This window comes from Myotis myotis, unplaced genomic scaffold (genome assembly GCF_014108235.1).
Source record: "Myotis myotis isolate mMyoMyo1 unplaced genomic scaffold, mMyoMyo1.p scaffold_m19_p_8, whole genome shotgun sequence".
In the NCBI taxonomy this organism is placed as follows: Eukaryota; Metazoa; Chordata; class Mammalia; order Chiroptera; family Vespertilionidae; genus Myotis; species Myotis myotis.
Genome location: NW_023416390.1, coordinates 14,998,947 through 15,013,061, shown reverse-complemented (window position 1 = coordinate 15,013,061; position 14,115 = coordinate 14,998,947). Strand labels below are relative to the sequence as shown.

At 43.0% G+C, this 14,115-nt stretch overlaps 1 protein-coding gene across 14 annotated transcripts in view; it reads right to left on the bottom strand.

Annotated features, from left to right (window-relative positions):
* The window catches only part of PIKFYVE (phosphoinositide kinase, FYVE-type zinc finger containing), a 75,082-nt gene extending 65,493 nt beyond the window's left edge, over positions 1 to 9,589 (bottom strand). For 8 of the 14 annotated variants that reach the window (XR_004969163.1, XM_036318770.1, XM_036318776.1 and 5 more), the window contains exons 1-4: positions 9,430 to 9,558; positions 5,126 to 5,306; positions 3,061 to 3,213; positions 2,767 to 2,802 (exon numbers count right to left, since the gene is read on the bottom strand). Coding sequence is in view for 11 of the 14 variants with exons in the window: in XM_036318770.1 (XP_036174663.1) it covers positions 2,767 to 2,802; positions 3,061 to 3,213; positions 5,126 to 5,297 (361 nt within the window). In the remaining 3 variants the exon portion in view is untranslated. The other 6 variants (XM_036318772.1, XM_036318779.1, XM_036318780.1 and 3 more) reach the window with 4 other exon arrangements.
* Positions 9,590 to 14,115: the final 4,526 nt, after the last annotated feature.

Genomic DNA, 14,115 nt, shown 5'->3' with positions numbered 1-14,115 from the left:
GATTCCGGTCAAGGGCATGTACCTGGGTTGTGGGCACATCCCAGTGGGGGATGTGCAGGAGGCGGCTGACCGATGTTTCTCTCTCATCGATGTTTCTGACTCTCTATCTCTCTCCCTTCCTCTCTGTAAAAAATCAATAAAATATATTTTATAAAAATAATAATAATAAAATACATTTTAAAAAAAGAAAAGAAAAGTGAGGTTTAAAAAACAACAACAACCAAAGTCCAAATTCCAGTATTGTGGCCAGGATGGGTGTGCCCGCCAAAGCTGTCATATTTTTCCCTTTTATTTTAGAGCAAGGTCACTACTGATGTTTCCACCTAGTCCTGGCTCTGGCAGCTATAAAACCTAAGGATGAAATGGAGGTGGCTTGACAAAAAGAATGAACATGCCTATTAATTTAAACTTATTAACCTAATAATCTTGACAAAGTAAGATGGAAAATACCCATGCTACATCTTTCTTTAACTCACTTATTTGCTTGATTTGTTTTAGGTGTGCTTTGAGTTAGTAGAAAAAAGGATTACAATAAATGAAAGGTCCATATATAAATCCAAATTGACAAAGAATTTTCCTAGATAATTTAAATACAGAAATAATTAGCTAAACAGCACCTATGTTAGAAAATTTTTCTTTCTATAAATGTCCTAATTTCAGCAGCTACCTGTGTTGTTACTACAGTAAAAATGTATGAGTCTGAACCCGGGCTGGGTAGCTCAGTTGATCAGAGTACCGTCCCGATATGCTAAGGTTGCAGGTTCAACTCTCATTCAGGGCACATACAAGAATCAACCAATGAATGCAGAAATGGGTGGAACAAACAAGCAAACCAATGCTTCTCTCTCTCTCTCTCTTTCTCTCTCTCTCTCTCTCTCTCTCTAAATCAATCAATAGCCTTGACCGGTTTGGCTCAGTGGATAGAGCATCGGCCTGTGGACTGAAGGGTCCCAGGTTCGATTCCAGTCAAGGGCATGTACCTTGGTTGCGGGCACATCCCCAGTGGGGGGTGTGCAGGAGGCAGCTGATTTATGTTTCTCTCTCATCGATGTTTCTAGCTCTCTCTCCCTCTCCCTTCCTCTCTGTGAAAAGTGAATAAAATATATTTTAAATCAATCAATAAATTTTTCTTAAAAAGATTCTTGGGGGGGGGAGTATGAGTATTAAGAATGATCACTTTTTTTTTTAGTATCACAATATAAAGCAACTCTCCATGATCTATTAGTTGAAAAAGAGACAGATGAAGCTGTTAGAATCGTAACGGTTATGCTCTCGTGCACAGGCAACAAACAATAATTGTGAAGCCCCTTGCATTTAGCCAGTTAGGAGTGAGAGAGTACTAAAAGCATCGGCCACTAGGAAAGGAACAGCAGTGTCTGTTCCTGAAACCAAGAGAACCAGAGCTCCCAGATGAAGATGAAAGAGCCCTGAGGGAAACACTGGTCTAGCACCCTGCCATTAGGTAAACAACCTTAGCTGCACCTCTTATAAAGCCAGTATTAGAAAATTAAATGGTTTTCCCTTGGTCATAGAGCTAGTATATTGTGGAATGACAGCCTTGTAACAGGAAAAGGAACTTGGTTGGTCAGACAGTCCCGGTTTCTGAGCCTCTAGCACAGCGGTCGCCAACAGGTGGTCCGCGGACCAGAAAGGTTGGCGACCGCTGCTCTAGCAGGTAGGGTAGAATAAAAGAATCAAGTGCACCTGGTACAAAATAATAAGAAATGGTGGGGACTGCAGCAAACAAGACATTATAGGCTCCACCTGCTGATACTTAAATTCAAGTTTATCAAAACACCAAAGCAAGATTTGGTAGGCGGTCAGTTTGTAACCCCTCAACGATGAAATTCTAGTCCGACTGCTCAGTTTTACAAAAGAAGATATCCTATGCTTAGTTCAGCATGGGCTTTAGTGAAAAGTGCTACCTCAACAAGAACAGGCGTGCTGCACGGTCAGCTTCAAGGGCTAAGGAGAGTTCACTGAGGTTCGAGGTTAAAGTGGGGATAGTCCCTTCCCTTCCATTCCTTGAGGTAAAAGGAGAGCTCCATTCTCCCTCTCCCCTTCCACCTTCTGATTCTTCCTCCCAGATGCTGCCGTAACCCCGGCTGAGGCTCTCTGGCCTGGGAAATATGCGGGGTGATGCAGCCAGCTCTGTTCCAGTCCCCAGAGGGCAACTCTTCTGCTTGGTTTCTCCTCCTCCTCCTCCTGTCCCACCTGAAGGTTCTAAACCAAGTCTCAGTTAGCAATAAAACATCCTCCTGACAACCACCATTACCTGCACCTGCCTATCTTTCACTCGAGGATCTCATGGAGGAGGCTGGCAGACAAGACGAGGATCTGACGTTCAAAGACACTTGATTTCCAATGCTGTACCCCTTACCCTCTATTATTCTACCTCTCATTGCCTTTCTTCTGTCACCTTGAGCTGGGCAAACCACTTCACTGAGTTTAATAATCCAACAAAAATTAAGCATAAAACAACTCACTATATCGATAGCCTCTCAATTCAGGCACTGATTCCCAGCCTATACTCATCGGAAAAGCATGAAAATGAATGAGATGACTATGGAGTAGCCCGGGATGGACAACATACAGGCAAGAGGAGCTCAGCTTACCCAGCCACACTGACAGTTTGCACCCCAACAAGGACAGAAGGCCAGCCCATTAATGGAGTTGGTAGAGTTCTGCAGCCAGAGGCATGCACATCACATTACACTAGCCATCCCATGAACAGATGCAGGGTTCATTCACAAAGCGGAAACTAACCTGTGTTCTCCTGGGGATGTGGCAAACTGTTCTCTGCTGAAACCCAAGCAAGTAATTAATCAAAAAACAGACAAGAGGTTTCTGCCCAACCTAAATTAAAGTTTAATAAAATGTTTAAGAAATTTTTTTAGGTATCTACAGATTCTTTCACTATCTAGGCAACAGTTTCATTAATTCTAAAGCATACCTGACTATTGCAAACTGCAGAAAAATTAAGTCAAAAGCAACCTGGGAAACAATGACCGTGGAAAAATCTAAAGCACAGAGAAGAATGAAGTAAAAACACTGTCTTACCTAATACTGTTGAAGATCGCCGCTGGAGTTGCTCATTAAGCTGTTTTTTATAAGGTGTAGGTGACCTCACAGACTGTGCTCTTGAAGGGAGCTGTGGGCTGGTCCAACTTCCACTTAGAGACTGCTGCTCACCCTGGCCCCCTTCGGGTCTCTCTGTGGCAAAGGAAAGCTTGGCGTTATTGTTAAAAACGAGAGAGTTCAGCAGACAGAAGGAAATAGCTGAAGTCTTTCAGGAAGGAATGTATATATGTATTACATGCATAATTAAAAAGTAGGATTTTTTTAAAAATCCAAAGAAGTGGCCAAATTACAGGCCAATATTCACATCCCGGGTATATGTGATCTTCAGTTTGTTTCATTTTTCATTAGAAATATCTTGAACATACTAAAGAATATAGAATGCAAGCTTCACACAAAGGCATAGATTTTGGAAAGGGTCTGTTTTGTTTATGGGATAAATCAGATTCCTTGTGCTATTAAAACAGTACCCAGTGGATAGTAGGTGATCAATAAACATTTGCTAAATAAAAAGATTATCTTATGATGACTAAATATAATGTGGTCTCCTGACAGGACATTAGGTAAAAGCTGAAGACATATGAGTAAAATACATACTTTAATTAATAATATATCATAGTTGTTCATTTATTAATTTTAATAATGTATCATACTAACGTAAGATGTTAATAAAAGAAACTGGATGTGGGGTATATGAGAACTCTCTGTACTATTTTCTCAATTTTTCTGTAAATCTAAAACTATTCTAAACAATAGCTTATTTTTCTAAACTGTCTAGAACAGTGGTTCTCAACCTTCCTAATGCTGTGACCCTTTAATACAGTTCCTCAGGTTGTGGTGACCCCCAATTTTATTGTTACAAATGGAACATAATTAAAGCATAGTGATTAATCACAAAAACAATCTGTAATTACATATGTCTTTTCCGATGGTCTTAGGCGACCCTTGTGAAAGGGTCGTTCGACTCCCAAAGGGGTCGCGACCCACAAGTTGAGAACCGCCGGTCTAGAAAATGGGCTAGCCCTAGCCAATTTGGCTGTGGATAGAGCGTCGGCCTGCAGACTGAAGGTCCCTGGTTGATTCTGGTCAAGGGCATATACCTTGGTTGCAGGCTCCTCCTCCCTGGCACAGCCCAGTCCTGCCGGTCTGGTCAGGCCACGTGCAGGAGGCAGCCAATCGATGTGTTTCTTTCACATCGATGTTTCTCTCAGTCTTTCACTCTCTTCCACTCTCTCTAACAGATAAATGGAAAAGTACCCATTTATCTGTTAGAGAGGATTAACAATAAATAAATAAATAAATCTGTAGGAGGTTTTTAAAAAATTAAAAATGGGCTAGCATTTTTTACAGAGCTTTAAACATGACTACTAATAAAAGTCAGTTAATACTATTAAAATTTCTACTTAAACTATTAACCCCCCCCAAATTCCTTATAACAAAAGGGTTTATTTCTTAATCCACTTCAAATAATATAGCCAAATACAAAGCAAAAAACGTAGGCCATGTTTTCTTAACTTTTCTTTCTGGTAAAAAATATATAAAAAGAGTTCACTTTGAAAGTATCTTTTAATTTGATAGCACTACATTTTCACCTTACCAAATGGGTTCAGGTCAACAACAGGCCTTACGATAGTTTCCATTTTTGAAAAAAAAAAATAACTTTTTTTCCCATGTGCTGATTCTTTTAGTTTCATTGCTTTAATTAAAAATGTTTTGGCTATTAATCCCTAAAAGAACAAAGTTCATTCTGTGAACTTAAGAAGTTGAAACATAATAAAAAAAAAAAAGAGTGTGTGTGTGTGTGTGGGGGGGGTGACACTTTAAAAAGGGACCTTCTTTTAACATTTATTCAGATATTCACTTACCAATAAATAATATTACAGTGAAAATTCTAGCTTTCTCTTAGGCAGTAAATCTGTGACCTATGATTAAAGCTCTCTCCTTGTTAATAATTTACCCTCTTGCAAAGACACAAGATGAAACCTGAACAAGAGAATTTCAGAGAATCAAAATTGTAGGTTCTCTAATCTTTAAGAATAAGTCTTACCTTTGTTAAATCGAAAGAGATTTACAAAAGAACTATACGCTGATTTAAAAGGAGGTTCGTCCTGATCAGGAGTCAAAGGTTTAAAGTGTGTGAGATGCGAAGGACTAGTTGGAGATCGAGGCAGGTCATTGGCAGAGTCCAATGTTGGGGAAGTCTTATCATCTGTGGCCATTTCATGAGTCTAAAAAATGAAAGAAAGAAGCACAAGATATAAGGTTCCTCAGGAAGCCCAAGCGTTAATTACAGACAGCATCCCTAAATAACTGAAAATTCAGACTATGAAAACCAGAGTAAATAAATCACATAGCTTAGCACAAACTACAAATTAAGGCTTGAAAACTCGATGCTCTATCTAGATTCTATCAGCCGTGGGCAAACTACGGCCCTCGGGCCGGATCCGGCCCGTTTGAAATGAATAAAACTAAAAAAAAAAAAAAGACCGTACCCTTTTATGTAATGATGTTTACTTTGAATTTATATTAGTTCACACAAACACTCCATCCATGCTTTTGTTCCGGCCCTCCGGTCCAGTTTAAGAACCCATTGTGGCCCTCGAGTCAAAAAGTTTGCCCACCCCTGGATCATAAATAAATCTCACTCACCTAAAATCATGATTATATAGCCAATCTAATGTCAACATTGCTATTCAAATTACAGAAATTATCGAAAGTATTTAAAAATTAGAAGCAGGGCATAAGTGTGAACAGGTAAAAAGAAATAAAATGCATTTTTATATAGTTTATCTTTTTCATTTTTAAGTTTTTTGGAGAGATATTTGATAGCTTTTTTTTTTATGTTATGGGAGGAAACCAGTTTTACACAGCATATAAATTCCTAAAAGCGTTATTTGACTCCAAATTTTTCTTTTAAAAAACTATAAAGGGTAACTATTTCCAAGAAAATGAAATAGTCATCCCATAGCGACACTTTAAAAAACCTCAGTCCTAGAGGGTTTGGCTCAGTGGACAGAGCGTCCGCCTGCGGACTAAAGGGTCCCATCAAGGGCACATGCCCAGGTTGTGGGCTCGACCCCCAGTAGGGGGCGTGCAGGAGGCAGCCAATCAATGATTCTCTTTCATCATTGCTGTTTCTCCTGCTCCCTCTCCCTCTCCCTTCCTCTCTGAAATCAATAAAAATGTATTTTAAAAGAAAACAACTCAAAAATTACCTCAAGCTATGCCTCCACACCTTGGGACTAACCAAATCAACAAAGCTGTTCCCCATCATCTTCCTCCCAGGCACTAACCAAAATTCCTAGTTAAACCAAAGCAGTACTAGTGAATGAAGGTAACCAGATCACCAGATGGAAGTTAGAGAAAAGCACTGATGTCTATTTCCTGCCATACTGATTAATACTTCACATAAAAGGGAAGAACCATGAACTATGCATAACTCTAGTCATTAAAGTGCTATAGTTTTGTCATCTAATTTAAACTTTACAAAGAGGACATTATACCCTTATAAAATGTTTTCACTTTCAAAATCATATTTACCATCTCATTTAGTTGTTACAAAAATCCTGAAAGGTGTACAGAACTGGCCTTATTACTGTGTTTTACCTTTGAGGGAACTGATGGACACTGAGCCTAAGACAACTTTCCTGAGTCACACAACCAGTCAGTGGGAGAGCTGTAACCAAAGCCCAGGTTCGGCCAGAGTGCTTCTTCAGAGCAAAATGACTTGCTCTAAAGAAGTCTAAAGACACAGACTTCCAAATCCAGCCATTCTGAATTCTAATCACTCAAGATGTTGCCTGATTAATAATTTACTTAATAAATTAAACAAAACAGAATTGAAACCACTGACTTGAACGGAATTTTGGCAGTAAATGTTTATTGAAACGGAGGGAGGGGAAAAGGAAAGGAGGAAGAGGAAGGAGCAGAGGGAGAAGAGGAGGGAGAGAAGAGGGGGGAGGAGAGAGGGAAGGAACCTCTTTATCATCATCTTCTACTGGGGAGCCCAGTCAGCAATCCTTTCCAAGTGTCGTGACAATCCGTATTTTCCCATAAAGGATTAGTAAAAAAGCTGGAGACTGATCAAATGTAAATGTCAAAAACAGGGGGGTGGAAGTACTTGAAAAGAAAGAATAATGTAATGGCAATAAGCCTCAGGACTCGGAAATCAGCCTACATGCATTCTACTTTGACAAAAGTACCATCAAAAGCAGAGTTAGCAGTCTGCCCAGAGTCCTAGCATTACTTTTAAGAGTCACCCACTCTTTAGTTAGCTAGAGAGGTGTGAGGATAAAAATTACCATGAAAACACTCATCAAATGTAGTATGTGAAATATAAATACAACCACAGAGTTAATTTAAAAATTACATAATGCCATCAGGATTCTGGGGGGAAAAACACACCTACCTTACAACTCTTATTCTCTGGTAGCTTAACAACTGTCTCTGAAATAAACTAGGACTCTTTCCTGACTGATCGGTAATTAAAAGTATTAACCTATTCATCCATGTATCACCAGTACTTGCTTTGCCTCTTCTCATTGGAAGACTGCTATTGATTATCTGCAGACCCACTTCACACACTCTTGTTGCTTAAGCAGCCTGAAGGGCTTATCAGGTATTAAAATGTAGAAAATAAACCCAATCTGCCAGCCAATATCAAAATTTCTGCACATAAAAAAGATCCAAATATCAGTCGTCATTTCAAGTATTTTTTAAATTTTTAAAAATTGATTAGAGAGAGAGAGATTTGTTGTTCCACTTATTTATGCTTCATTGGTTGATTCTTGTATGTGCCCTGACCAGGGATGGAATCCAAAACCTTGGCGTATCAGGACAACGCTCTAACCAACTGAGCAATTCGGCCAGGGCTTCTAAGTAGTTTTTTCAAAACATATCTAATAATGTAAGACAGCTGAATATCAGAAATGTTAGTCTTCATTAACGAAGATTTTTTTGTTGTTGTTCAACTTTTGATCGCCAGGCCAACAGAAACACTAAAGGAAAACCACAACGTGATCCATATTACTCATCCCAAAAAGAAAAGGGGAGGATTCAGGAAAGTAGTCTGGCTCTACAGAAGAGACTTAACCTTCTCAATCTCTGCCACAAACCCAAATGCGAGACACCAAGAATGTGTTTTTCTAAGAATCCTGATGGAGTGGGAATTTTTGGAGTGGCAGAAAACGAGATTCAAGTAAATCAGAAACAAGATTCTAGTAAGTCAGAAATAAGATGCAAATAAATCAGAAATAAGACAGTGCAATGTACCAATCAACTACCTGTACTGTCCATAGCGTACTAATTTTACAACAGAGGATGCACTGAATCAATACATGATCATTCAACATATACAGACACGATACATAACTTGCTTTACACAGAATCCCAGCATTTCTCCTATTTCTGGAATGTCTTAAGAACAGTCTCTCTATTAGACAAAAGAACCTTAATTCCTTAAAAATGCCTATCACATCCCAGTCTCACCCTCTTGCTGGGAGCAACTCCTAGCTGGGAAATCAAGTCTCCTCTAGACCAATGGTTCTCAACCTGTGGGTCCCGGCCCTTTGGGGGGTCGAACGACCCTTTCACAGGGATCGCCTAAGACCATCGAAACACACATATATAATTACATATTGTTTTTGTGATTAATCACTACGCTTTAATTATGTTCAATTTGTAACAACGAAAATACATCCTGCATATCAGATATTTACATGACGATTCATAACAGCAGCATTACAGTTATGAAGTAGCAACGAAAATAATTTTATGGTTGGGGGTCACCACAACACGAGGAACTGTATTAAGGGGTCGCGGCAATAGGAAGGTTGAGAGCCACTGTCTTAGACTGTGAAGCACGGCAGAGACGAACAGCCTCAGAGAGCGAGGCGAGCACTGAAGGAGGCGTCCACACCTGTGAACCCCCTGCTGCTGTCCTTTCTGCAGCCCAGGAACTTTCTTTCCGAGTCCAGGGGGGGCCCCTAACACACAGATCCAGAGCGCATCCACCGGCGGGAGGAGGAACTGGGCTGCGCACCCCAAACAGGCTCAGTTAGGGACGCAGGACGCGGGAACTTCCCGTTTCCAAGGAAACCTCTTCCAGAACAGTCCCACCCGGCTCTCCATCCTCACATGACCAGGGGCAGCCCGGGAATCAGGGGAGCCGGCTACCAGCGGGCACGGGTCCTCGGCCCGCCTCTGCCCAGCCGCGGGCGCAGCCCGGCCTCCAGCCGCGGTCGGGGAACCCAGCTCTCGCCTTCCCCTCCGCTCGGACCCCGGAGCGCCCCGAACCGGCCTTCCTCCCCATTCCCAGCCCCAGCAGGCGGCGCGCCAGACGCCCGCCCTTACCTGCGCCTCCCGCCCGGGCCGCCGAGCCCTCCACCCCAGCGCCGCTTCACCCCGTTCGGGCGCAGGAAGCCGGCTTCGGGGCGCAGGGCCGCTCTACTCCGGCCGCGGGCCGTTGCGGCAGGAAGCAGAGCTGCTTACCTGATTGATGCGGCTCCTCGCTTCCCCCCGAAGCCCCGCCCCCTGTCTCCCTCCCCTCCAATCCGCAGCTGCCCCGGCCGCCGGCTCCGCCCTCTCCTCCCGGTCGTCGCGACGCTAGGATCAGCTGTTCAGGCGGAGGGAGTCCAGCCCAGATGGAGTCGTTCCGGACAGTTGGCGAGGATCAGGCGGCCTCCGCCTTCCTGGACGCGGCCCGGGCGACTGCGCACGTGAGCATCAGGCGCGCCAGGTCACCCGCCAGTTGGGTGCGGGCTGCACGGCGGCCGTCGTTTGTGTGCGATGATGCGGGCGCTCGTAACACGTACCTGCGCTCGGTGCTCTCGCGGACTGGCCTTGACTGTGCAGTGGAGAGCACTTACTAGTAAGTCTCTAGCGGAGATTGTTATGCTTGGGCGACTCTGCCAATGACTAGCCATGTGACCTTAAACAAATGACTAATTTCTTTAGGCCCCAGACCTCTTATCCGTAAAAGAGGGCCGATATAATAGTACCCACTTAATAGACTTTTTTTTTTTTTTTTTGAGGATTAACTAAAAACTGCACATAAACCATTTGGCACAGTGTCTAAGGCAGGGAGGGAAAAGGGGCCACGTACTAAACCTGACAAGCTCAGGGGAGGCCAGTATGACGGGTCGAAAGTAACCATAAAAGTTCCTAACTAAAAGCAAGTCATAGTGGGTACTCACTCCTAGGGCTGTAGCTTCCTTGATTACAGTTAATCTTTTCCTTAAGTGAGCCTATCTTGTCTCTTTGCATCTAAAATATCACCCATTTTGAAATGCCAGAGTATTCTCCTTTTTCAGACTCTTCAGCACACAACTGCAGCACCAGAGCACCAGACCACAGAACCCTTCATTGTCATGTCCCCTCCCCCCATACCATCTCTACAGGCTGGAAATGTTGCTTATTAACTGTCCTGTACCCATCAATGTAAAAGAAGTATGTGTGGCTTCATTTTACTGTTTTGCATCCATTGCACATGCCTCCATCACCTTTTGAGCACTTCCTTACTTTCTTTTTCCTTTTAAAAAAATACACATTTTTTATTTCAGAGAGGAAGGGAGAGGGAGAGAGAGATAGAGACATCAACGATGAGAGAGAATCATTGATCAGCTGCCTCCTGCACGCCCCACATTAGGGATCCAGCCTGCAACCCAGGCATATGCAATGAACGGGAATTGAACCATGAACTCTTGGTTCATAGGTCAATGCTCAACCACTGAGCCATGCAGGCCAGGTTACTTCCTTACTTTCTGACCCTAAAATATACCAGCTCTTCTTGAACTGTCTTTACCCCAGGCCTAGAATCAATCAGTTCTCAAAGGAGTCCTTGTTCCCTTTAATAAAGAATGCAAAGATGTTTTTAAAGGTCAGGAAATTCAGTTCTGTCTCGGATGCAATGAAATTGGCACTCTCTTGTGCTTCATGGGAAAACATAAATAAGTATCCCTCTGAGAAATTGATTTGATGGATCTGTTTAAGCACCTTATTTTTTTTTAAATATATTTTATTGATTTTTTACAGAGAGAAAGGGAGAGAGATAGAGAGTTAGAAATGTCGATGAGAGAGAAACATCAATCAGCTGCCTCCCGCACATGTCCCACTGGGGATGTGCCCGCAACCCAGGTACATGCCCTTGACCGGAATCGAACCTGGGACCTTTCAGTCCACAGGCCGACGCTCTATCCACTGAGCCAAACCGATTTCGGCAAGTACCTTAAAAGTGTTTACATTCTTTGATCCAACAATTCCAACTCTAACCATCTACCCAAAGAAACTGATTCAAGTGTAAAATTAAAGTATATCTAAATATGTTTGTGACAGTTATTTAAAACAGTAAAAAGGAAACAAATTTTTAATCAACATAAACCACATCAAAGTAATACAATCAAATGATGAACAATTATGCAGTCATCAAAAATTATGTTGGCTAAGATTTTATGTCGGACTAGAAGCCCGGTGCACAACATTCATGCACTGGGAAGGGGGGGGGGGTCCCTCAGCCTGGCCTGCGCCCTCTCACAGTCTAGGAGCCCTTGGGGGATGTCTGACTGAAGGCTTAGGCCCACCCCTCCCAGGCCTAAGCCTTCAGTCAGACATCCTTAATGCTCCCACCACGGCGCTCTCCAGCCGTGAGCTGGCCTTCTGGCTGAGTGCTGCTCCCCCTGTGGGAGAGCACTGACCACTAGGGAGAAGCTCCTGCATTGAGCATCTGCCCCCTGGTGGTCAGTGCGTGTCATAGCGACCGGTCGTTCCACCATTCAGTCGATTTGCATATTAGCCTTTTATTATATAGGATTCTTCACAGTCACCCTTCTGAAAACAGTTTTCTTCAAAATTCTCCACCTCCCATTCACACTTCAATCCCCTTTAGTTTGGTTTCTATTAGAATCATTCTGATAGGATTATTATTCTTAAAGTGCTTTCCTGAGGTCCTCTTGCCAAAATTATTTTCAGGTTTTGTCTTTCTTGCCCTCTCTGTAGTACCCCCCCTCCTTTTTGGAAACTTTCTCTTGCTTTGGCTCCCATCAGACTCTGCTGATTCTTCTACCATCCCCAGAAAGTCCTTCTCATTCTCTCTCTCTCTCTCTTTGATACATATTTTATTGATTTCAGAGAAGACAGAGGGAGAGAGAGATAGAAACATCAGTGATGAGAGAGAATCATTGATTGGCTGCCTCCTGCATGCCCCTTACTGGGGGCCGAGCCCACAACCGTGGCATGTGCCCTGACTGGAAATCGAACCATGACCTCCTGATTCATAGGTCAACATTCAACCACTGAGCCATGCTGGCTGGGCCTCATTCTTTGGGGGGGCTCCTTTTCCTTGACATGGCTCTTAAATATGTTAAGTATTTCACAGAGTTCTTGCTGAGGTAGACATATTTTCTTTATGTCCAGTAGTCCCCCACTTATCCATGGTTTCATAATCACATTTCAAGCAATAATTTAATTTCAGCCAAACATCATTTATTCCATTTATTTAATGTTGCCAAGTAATGTATTTTTTATAGTTTTGTTTCTAGTATTTTGTCTATAAATTTGTTATTTTATAGCTGTACTAGAGGCCCAGTGCACAAAATTCATGCACTGGGGGCAGGGGTCCCCTCAGCCCAGCCTGCACCCTCTCCAATCTGGGACCCCTCAGGGGATGTTTGACTGCCGGTTTAGGCCCAATCCCTGTGGGGCCTAAACTGGCAGTTGGACATCCCTCTCACAATACGAGGACTGCTACCTGCTTGATTGCCCCTAACCGCTTCTGCCTGCCTGCCTGCTTGATTGCCCCTAACCGCTTCTGCCTGCCAGCCTGATCACCCCCTAACCACTCCCTTGCCAGCCCGATCGATGCCTAACTGCTCCCCTGCCAGCCCAGTCACCCCCAACTGCCCTCCCCTGCTGGCCCAGTCGCTCCCAACTGCCCTTCCCTGCCAGCCATCTTGTGGCTGTGGGCGCCACCATCTTTGAGGGCATGGCAGTCAATTAGCATATTCCCTCCTTATTGGCTGTGGGCACCGCCATCTTTGCAACAGTGTGAGGGTCAATTAGCATATTCCCTTTTTATTAGATAGGATAAAAGGTAGCAGCATAAGGAGCACATATCTAGTTTTATGCATATACAGTATTATAAGTCAATTCTAGGGGTCTACAAAAATGTTTTTCAATGATAACAGAGTTCCTATATTAATGGCTTAGGAAACACTGTTTTAGATGCTGACACTCCCATACGTGTTACCTTTCTTCCCACACTGGCTTAGAGCCAAATTTGCAGCCCATTTTCAGCAGTGTTTAGAATTTGATGGAATACATGTTGTGGTTAAATTTACCTTGTGATACTTTTTGTGATTAAATTCAAATATAGGTTCTTTACTATATTCTCTCTTTTCTTCATTTTCCTCCCCTATATTCATTGGCTTTTATCATGCTACTAGAGGCCCAGTGCCCAAAATTTGTGCATGGGTAAGGTCCCTAGGACTGGCCGGCGATCAGGGCCAATCTGTGGGGCAACCGGCGGGACAGTTGGGGGGCCCCTGCTGGCACCCACCTTGGCTGGCCTGGGGCCTGCAGGCTGGGGGCAGCTCCTGCATTGAGCGTCTGCTCCCTGGTGGTCAGTGCACATCGTAGTGACCGGTTGTCCCACCGGTCATTCTGCCATTCAGTCAATTTTCATATTGGGCTTTTATTTTATAGGATATTGTATGTATCTTGAAGGCTGCCCTAAATCCTTTCTGCAACCAGAATGAATATAAATACTTTTAGTAGTGGCCAAACAGTAATTAAAATGTGAACCCAATATAAAGCTACAATCTCAGGTGACTTTGGGTCTCATATTGGAGATGAAATACACACTCAGACACCTCTATAATCATTTCTATAGGAATAGATGGAGGTGACAGCTACTTTCTGTTAATCTGCCTCAAAAATCAAGCACAGTGCCATTTCTTCATTTTCTCTTAGGAAAAATACCAGTGCCCTCTAGTGTCAAAAATGCACCTGTGCAGTGCCCTTTATATCTGTTTATCTTCAAAGAGT